The sequence below is a fragment of the Haliotis rufescens genome, unplaced genomic scaffold, assembly GCF_023055435.1.
Source record: "Haliotis rufescens isolate VD_foot unplaced genomic scaffold, xgHalRufe1.0.p SCAF_2, whole genome shotgun sequence".
Lineage (NCBI taxonomy): Eukaryota > Metazoa > Mollusca > Gastropoda > Lepetellida > Haliotidae > Haliotis > Haliotis rufescens.
In genome coordinates, this window is record NW_025963890.1 from 74,018,064 (window position 1) to 74,027,705 (window position 9,642).

The 9,642-nt window shown below is 38.5% G+C and overlaps 1 protein-coding gene across 2 annotated transcripts; it reads right to left on the reverse strand.

Annotated features, from left to right (window-relative positions):
- Window positions 1-299: 299 nt before the first annotated feature.
- Window positions 300-9,608, reverse strand: LOC124133253 (F-box/LRR-repeat protein 12-like). Of its 2 annotated transcripts, XR_006860901.2 has the most exons (4): window positions 9,427-9,608; window positions 4,508-4,668; window positions 1,265-2,871; window positions 300-619 (listed from the first exon to the last, which is right to left on the reverse strand). XR_006860901.2 is itself a non-coding variant. In XM_046497585.2 (3 exons), the coding sequence occupies exons 1-3, from the start codon at window positions 9,606-9,608 to the stop codon at window positions 2,168-2,170; spliced, it is 1,047 nt and encodes a 348-aa protein (XP_046353541.2). In that variant the 3' UTR covers window positions 300-2,167. The 2 variants fall into 2 exon arrangements, 1 of the variants encoding a protein (XP_046353541.2); XM_046497585.2 differs by having other exon boundaries at window positions 300-2,871.
- Window positions 9,609-9,642: the final 34 nt, after the last annotated feature.

Genomic DNA, 9,642 nt, shown 5'->3' on the forward strand with positions numbered 1-9,642 from the left:
ACAATGACTGGTCAGCTCTATTCAGTTTTCTGTGTCGGAGTGGTGTCCATGTTAACTGCCATATGGTACAGTGGGATAGCACTATAAAAACAGCATAAGTGCACAAATCTTGTTAAACCCCATTTCCACCTATCACCAACTATCATTGGTCAAATGTCATGATTCTTCTGTTCGAATGTTCTGCTGCAATCCTAGTGCAGTCTTGACATCGGAAGGCTCACATGGTTGCCAAAATATTTCATCTTTGTTGAATGTCTGTACATAGTCATCAAAGTCATGAAGTAAAAACAAAACTGAGATAATTTAAGGAATTTTATTTCAAAACAAAAACATTATCATATATAATTATTGTGTCGGTAAATTTCATTTTAATATTTTGGTCACTACATTACATAGAAGCTGCCTTTTATTATCATATGTATAAACGACGACCAAACAAACTGTCATATTCTCTCCATTTCTACACAAGAAGAAGTAAAATTCTAAGCAAACAAACAAACAAACAAACAGGACTGTGTACGACAATGATGATTGGTTGATGAGTAGATGTGTGGTGAATGAGCCACTTGTACTTCTGAGAGCGGAAGGTTGGTGATTCAATGCCCTGGTAGCGTCATACCTAAAGAGGTAAAAAAATGGTAATTCTTGTTGCCCTTCCTGGTGCTCGGCATTAAGTGAATAAAACAATAACTGTTTGGCCCAGAGTCAGTATGCTGGGGTATCCATGATATACTGTTGTATGGTATCTTGATGGGATAGCACCATGAAATCAGCAGAAGTGCAATAATTTTAATACAGACTTCTGACAGTCATAGCACTAGGACCCCTTAGTAGAACAGTCCCCTGATTGTGATCACATTCAACATTTTCACTGGCTTTAAACAAGGACATAAATCCGAATAGATACCTGAAAAATCAGGTTGACACCTATGCCATATTTCATTACATAATGAGTATAATAATAGAAACAATAATAAAAGTAATAACATTAACATAGAATTCAATAGATATCACAGAGAATACATTGAATATAGGCACTCTTTCTTAATTTACAAAATTATTTCATTCATTTAAAAGGGTTCAGCAAGACTACATGTATTATTAATAATTTCTAACACACAATCTACTTCTATGGTCCATACAGTGAAAAGATATATGGCATTTCTACAACTCGCATCACTCCCAGTAATTGGTAAGCTTCTTGAAATATCTTTTTTTCTTTCTTCACATGAACACAAAATGTCTGGTTCTGCAGACTGCTTACCCTGAACATCTAATCATATGGGTGGGTCACAGGTGTGCAGTCTTTGTTTTCCTTGTTCCTTGTTTTGGCTGGTGGGATGTGATCATATGAGGAAATGGTTGCAATATCCTGAGGTTAAGTAGAATTCCAGATAAATGGATACCCTAGGCCCCGTCCCTTACATTGCCACTGAATCTCAATAACAAACATGGACTGTATTGGAGCCAGGAGGAGCTATTATATCTATCAATATGACCAGTATAGACCAGTGTAGACTAGTGTAGACTAGTGTAGACCAGTGTAGACCAGTATGGACCAGTGTAGACCTGCATGCTTCACATGACTGAATGACTGAGAGTGAGTGAAAGGTTTAAACCAAAGTGAACCAGTGAAAACCAGTGTAGGTCAGTGTAAACCAGCAAAGGCCAGTGTGAACCAGTGTAAACCAGTAAAGGCCATTGTAAACCAGGGGTGATCAAGATAAACCACACTACCCTGCTCTGCCTTGAAAAAGATTGTTAACAACAGTATCCTTTATGTGACAATTTAGAATGAGTGAGTGAATGTTATTAAGACCACAGAACATATGAATCCCAAATTTGAAAAAAATAATCTTTTCGACATTTTAGATGACAATGAGTCAATGTCCCAGTTCTCCATCCACTGCTGTGTCTGACAACCACTTTGACTAATATAAACACACTGCTGCATCAATGTGACCTTGTGTTTGCTCCTGGTACTACAAAACTGCACTAAAAGCGGAACTTTGTTCAACTACATTAAATTCACAAGAGCTTGCTTAAGTTGGGTGAGCACTTTAGCAATATTCCAGACATACCATGGCAAGGGGACACCAGAAGATGTACCATGCGGGGATGATAAGCCAAGGCTGTGTAAAACCATACTCACTCACTCACTCATTCATTAACTAGAATTGACAGAGGGTATAACAAGGTCTACTTTTTCTCCTAGACGTTCTCTAAGTGATTTTATGTCTGCTTCAGTAAGGTTGCAACCTTCAAGGATGAGGTTACGAAGAGTAGGAGCTGCAGCCAGCTGGGTCAGGCCCTCCAGATTGATCTGACTGCAATAGGAGAGATTCAGACTCTGCAGCTCCTTCAGAGCCCCGGCTATCGTCCCGAGACTCGACTGGCTCATCTGCCCACATTTTGACAGGTTTAGATGCTCCAGATGAGGTAGATTGCGGCACATGTGGTGGATGGTGAGATCTGAGCAAGCTGTATCAGACAGCTCCAGATGGGTAAGGTCTGTGAGCGTGGTAACAATCTTCTCAAAACCTGGATCCGTTGCACGGTAGCAATGATTCAGGACAAGATGTTTCAAATTGGGGAACTTCTCTGCGATGTCAATTAGATCAAACCTGTCAACGCGAGAACATTTTGTGAGGTCAAGTTCTGTAAGGTCAAGGTCAGTTGATGTGTTTAGCCAGCGTGGTGTCCATGAACACTGGTTCATTGTCAGATGTTTCAAGGAGCGTGGCAGGTTTTTGCAGTTTAGATTGTCTGTGTTGCATTTCACCAAGGTCAAGGACACCATTTTAGGACATCTCTCTTGCAGATCCAGTAGCATTGCATCAGATAAGGAATGCTTCTTCCATTTGGTGGATTCTGAAAGATCAAGGATGTCAATAGTTATCATGGTTATGAACCTGTGCTTTCTTCATCTCCAATAAAATATTTCCACCTTAAACATTTCAACATACATATTTGGTCATAGAAACACTTCGAAAATCTTCCATTGTGTTCTGCCATGTACAGGGAGCACGGATGGACAAGTCTTGTGAGGCGATGCCATTATCTTTGCAGAGTTGCACCCCTTGGGCATGCCAGAAACCTATGACTGTGGTTTCGAATCCTTCTAGCCACGATTATGTTTCTAGGTTTGTCAGCACCATACCCGTGCTCGTGGGTTTCAACAAAGTGGTAAATGTCTAAGCCCTGCATCACTTCGGACGTTTCTCCCACAGAAGTGGCATTAAACTGAACTCACTCAACCACTCTTCAATGTGATACTGTCATAAATATATATATATACCGTACATCACCGTCTATAAAGCGACCCCATGTATAAGGCGACCCCCTGTACAAGCCTTCAAAATCAATGCTAATTTATATATCCCGTCTATAAATCGAATCTAAATGAAGCATGTCTTCAGCACATACACAATCCCTACATTTGCAATAAAAACGTGTTTGTCTTCCGCAGAAAAACATTACATCTATCCATTAAGCAAATTCAGGGAAACGAACAGATCAAGAAATTAAACTTTGCCAATACAAATTCAAAATGAGGGATAAAACATCACGAGACATGATAATTTACCGATTAAATTGTACTTCCTGTTCTGCTAGGCATTGTGTTATAAGCAGATTCAGACTACCGTTTGTATAGTCTCGTAAACTAAGCCGGAAGTAGCAGCCAGCTGTGCACACCTTTTTTTTAATCTGCCGGTGATTCGGTTAAAAATTACCCAATAACATAACTTTAAAGAATGTCTGTACAATGATCGGGTGAATTGTTTCTGAAACTATTATTTTATCAGGAATAATTTATTCCAATATCATGTTATCTAAGTTGCAGCTTTACTATATATATTTGAAATATATGTTCTGGTGCCGTTGTGTCATAGGATTGCCCACAGTCACAGTCACTTTTACAGTAAAAGCGACACAACCCTTTCCATAGCCACAAGGAATCTCTGCTGAAAGCAGGGTCCATAGTACGGTTCCGACTGTATCATGAGCATGTAGTTATGAATCACCATCAAATAGTGATGATACCATGAGCATATCCTGAGGAGAGCATATCCTGCCCCACTGGTGACATCCATCACAAACACATGCAAAGGCATGAAAAAACCTCGGAACATATGAAACTAGTCCAAATAAAAAAAACCTGATTAGGTGGCAAAATTTAATTATATTTCTTATTTCGATTCCCAAAAACTACTAATTTTTAAAAAAACGATAACAATGACATAAACACATAATAATGATTAAAAAGAATTACCCGATAATGAATAGCAATGCTTGTTGTGAGAACTGGTAACATCAAAAAGTGCAATTTTAGAATGGAAAGAAATTACAGAAAGGCAGAAAGAGAGATCAAACTTTTCATGCAAAAAAAAAACCCCAAACATTAGCAGTCAGGATAGAGATTATGGTCAGGTTAATTCTTTGGGTCAGTTGGTGTCAACAAGCAGGAATGCTGAATTTGGGGGCTATTATGGTAACCGGCACTTACTTGGGTCACAGAAGCCCCCCAGCTTCATTGTCAGGAGACATTCGGAGAAGTGAGCCCGCATCACCTTCCACAGCTTGTTGAGGCTGAGAACATACGGCAGCAGATCAACATGGCGCCACAGGGAGTTGTCTTGAACAATACGGCGCCATCTTCTACACACTCTGAAAATACAGTTTCATTTCTTTCAAGATTTTTGTCAATTTGTCAAGTCTCACCAAGTTGATGCCTTATTTTCACAACATCCCATTCACTAAAGGTAATTTATTATGCGGTGGGGGTCGGTGTGGCATATTGTTTTGATTGACCCCACTCCATTTAACGCAACATTTTTACATGAACCCCACCCCATACATGTCACATTTCTTCATGACCCTGTATAATAAAAGAGCAGCCTGTAATTAATGTTCAAATATATAAAGATTCTCACCTGAGTGTCTTTTGATATCAAATATATCAACATAAGTTAATAAAAGAGGGAAAACACCGATGCTTGCCGAGGACTTTTTCCTCTTTTATCAACGAGTGTTGATAAATTTGATATCAAAAGACACGAGGGTGAGATTTTATTTATCATCCAACATCATTCTTTCAACTTTTTCAGTATATAGACAGTAATAAGAAGTGTCTTAAGTGTAAAAAATACTACTTACAGCTTCAGTAGCAGAACCATTAGTGATGTCATTTGATCGTGACGTCATGGTAACCAATGACAACACAATGGTCTACAAATCATTGTGATGCAATTTCATTGCAGCGATATCTACAGTGTAGATATCGCTTGATCTCACCCAAGCGATATCTCCTGTGGGAGCCAGTTTTGGATGATAAATAAAACTCTCACCACCTACACCACCCACCTGAACGATGAGTTCACCAGATAATTGACCCAGTGGAAAATGCTGAGTAATATTTATGATTACATTAACATGATCAGATGCGTTTCTGATATACATGATAATTCATATTATCATGTTTATGATTCATATCTAATTATCATACCTCAACATCATTCAAACAGCTGTTACAGTGCAGGGGTCCTATCGGAAGCAAACACTAATGACATACAACACAGGTTTTATACACTGGCAATTAATCTTACAGTTCCATGAACTAGAAAACAAGAATTACTCCTGACTACTGTATCAATGCATCAAATGTTAAAATAATACAGTTTGGATGTCCCTTGTGAATATGTCTATTGTGATGGTGATACACACCCCAGCTTACTGTGGAGCATATTCCTAGAGCAGGTGTCATCAACAGGAGTTGCCACAAGTCACTTTCACTTTACTGACACATAATTCATAGTATAGTGTTTTTCTCATAATTTTGTAATCTAATTGTGCAACTTGACAATTTTGTAATAACATCCTTGCTAGCTTCTATGGTTGGAATTTGTCCATTTTTACTAAAATGTACAACATGTTATAGACCGATTTAAAATAGGTTTTCAGCAACCCATGCTTGCTGTAAGAGGTGACTATGCTTGTCGTAAGAAGCGACTAACAGGATCGGGTGGTCAGGCTTGCTGACTTGGTTGGTGCATGTCATTGCGTTGATTGATGTTCATGATATCAATTACCAATTGATTACTGGATAGTCTGGTCCAGACTTGATTATCTACCGACCGCCGTTATATAGCTGGAATATTGCTGCGTGCAGTGTTAAACAACAAACAAACAAACATGTCATAGCAGATATAGGAAGGACTGCATTGAACTCACATTTAAGCCGTGTAACCAGCTTGCAGCAAGACTTGGCTCATGTAGTGCTTGTCTGCTTTGTGTGCATAGGAGTCCACTTTTTTTTGCAAACTCACCACTTGATAACAAAAGGAATGGATTCACCTCAGATTACATTGGACTAAGTTTATTTTAGAGAAGTGACAAAGCAAACCCGAACCTTGGCACACACCTATCCCTAAGTGAGAAAGTGAGTGAGTTGGGTTTCACACCGGTTTGAACAGTATTCCAGTTATATCACGGCGTGTCAGCTTGTTGCAAGGGGACAGCACGAAATGATGCAAGTGGCTAATAGGATAGCGAAGATGTCAGATCCTACTTAGATATTTACCACTTTCGTGAAACCCACAACCACAGGTATGTTGCTCACAAACCTAAAAACCTATGTACAAATCTGGGATTCGAATCCAGATCGTATGTTTCTGGCACAACCTAAGGGAGGCAACTCCGCACACTGAATTGCGACGTTGTGCCAACATTCCTTTAGGATAGATAGGATAGGGGTACATAACCATGCTTACACTAATGATCCTAATGAGGTATTGATATTATTTAAATGGGATTCTGTTGCAAGGGCGATAAAGGAAAACCTAGCAATTTGAGCTAACCTTCCCAAAACCTAACTTAAAGGGGCACTGATCTAACGGACTGGTTGTTGCCTTTGTTATTGTTTTTCCCCCGTGAGTACCCGGATGATACGCAACGCAACTGAGCGTGACCAGAGACTGGGGTACCGTCTGCAAGGACAGCTAAATAAACTTGGAGGCTGGAGGCAATATTTGTTTTACGCATTTTTGAACACTGATTGGTTAACTGTGATCTATAAAGATTTCGACAAAGGGCGCATGTTAATTCATTTCTTCAGCCTAAACAAACAGACAAAAAGAACAAGGGAGCTCATCGGATGTCGTCATTTGGAAATACCCCAGATGGTTATAGTTTAATACTAAAAACAGTATCCATGCAGTGAAAGCATTTTCGGATTTCGGATTGCGTCGATAATACGATTACTACTCCCTTGTTGTCATCCACGTTTTCTCGTATAACCCTACACTTGTGTATTTGTCGTCATTCACTTGATGCTCAGTTAATGAATTTATTACAGGTACAATTAGTGGTAGCACCACTTATATTACCTGACAAAGGTTCCCATTTGGCATTTATTGTGTCTGGGGTAATTATTCAATCTAAATCCAGGTTTGAAGTGAGGTGAAATGTGTGTTATGTAATATGCACGTGGCAGCCCAGCAAGAGATGAATGATCAGTTGATTTACTTTTTTTGTAAATCAACGGATCGTTCCTAGTCATCAAAGGATTAACAGAAAATACGTTGATTGATTAATCACTGTTATCTTGCACAGTGGATATGTCAAGAGTGAGTGTTTACATGTCTAGGTTTACTAAAACAAAGGGAATACACTCATATCATGGCGCGAAGTGCCGATGTAAAAACAACATACTTTGTTCAAAGGGTTAACTGATAATACGTTGATTGATTGATCATTGTTATCTATCACTCAATGGAATTTTTAGGAACCGTGGATGCTATGAAAATAGTTGTCACGTGGGCTTTCTCAGCCGACCATTGAGACTTGACACCTATGTAAAACACCTGAAACAATCCAAGCGATCAGTTGAGAAACGAACACGGGTTATAATATCCTGAAACGATATATATCTTTTAAAATATTTGATTGTTACTGAGACACGTGACATCGAATAAGTTTCTTTGTACAGCTGCAGACGAGTGGGATATTGTTCCTTTGTGTGGATTTTAACGGATACATTCCTCGAACAAGGAAGCTGCCTAAAACTTATACACATAAATTTGGTAGGTTGTAATTATGATATCTGCATTTTGTTTTCCTTCATTTGAACCGATTCGTTCTTGTCACTCTACGTCTTGGTTGGGAAATTCTTCAATGCGCGATAGACGTTGTTTTCACAGGTCTTTTCCTATGTAAGCGTGTATATATTACCGTCAATTTGTAAAATGTGATTCTCTCAGGCAATTTATAAAATGTGTAAATATTTCAGTCATTTTGACCAAAAAATCTGTCCAGATTGATCAAGACGATCAAAAGGGCCTACAAACATCACAACAGATTATTATGTAGGATTAAAAGCCAAACAACTTTGAAATGTACTTTTCAACGTTACATTTTCAGTCTCTTGGTGATGACATTAAACATCAAAATGTTTGGAATTCGTTATCATAATAATACAGATGGAAATGTTTTTCAGTCACTTTGTAAAATAACTGAATATTTAGACGTTTAATAAATTTGTTACACATTTGACAGTAAAAAAAAATACACACTATAAAAAAAGCAATGCTCAGGTGAAATATGTACTTTGTGTTGCAAGTCAAAATAGTGTAAACGAAAATCGCAAAATTACCAAGCAAGTGACTTATCAAAACTTCGTCACCATTACCGATGCTACCCACAAAGATACCTACATTTCCTTATTATCTCGAAAACTATTTCATTTTGTTGATCAATGTGACCACACGCCCTTATTACTACCCATAAAAGTGACTAATGCGCTTACGAATGGCGCAGCTGAGGTCGCGAACTAGTCTAGATTTCTGGTATACATCCGGGTATTCACTGGGAAAAAACAATAACAAAGGCAACAACCAGTCCCGGGGAATTGCGTTAGATCAGTGCCCCTTTAACTATTGGTCTACGAGGATCAAATAGGCATGAGAAATCTGTGGAGAGTGAGCCACAGCTGGAGCTAATTATTGCAATGGCTTTGCACCTGTTTCTTGTCATTGGTTTACCTAAAGTAAGCTGCCAACCACAAGGAATTGGTCAACACGATCAAATCATTGGATGAAGCGATTAGCTATAATTTGGCTGTACACATCAAACTGGTTAGATAGATGCAGGAAAAATGAAATTGCAGTCAAAGACAATCTTTGAAAAACTACTTCGTTTGCCAAACATCATGCAGATCAAATTATTAATGATTAATTCTGATAACATGGAGACAATTGTTTCAGTTTCAATACTTTCATAGAGATGAAATGTAGGCCTACATCAGGTCCTGTACATCTAAACATGCTAAATGACACTAATTATTGCTTACATTCATTATTTTATTTCAGTTCGGAAATGCGTTCTTATCCTCATATATATTGTCGGTAGGAGGCAAATATGTTTGCTCACCTGCCGGAGATGCAGCGATATTTGACAGGAAGATAAGCCAATATTTCTAGTATGATGTTATCCGGAAGCGAGTTCATGCCTACATTGGGGGCCGCCATTTTGATACATAGGATCACATGATACTTATATGTACGCTTCCAATATTTCCAGTACAGAAGCGTAAAAACTCTACTTAAACGCATTCGAACATTTTATGATAACATATCCTACCAGGAA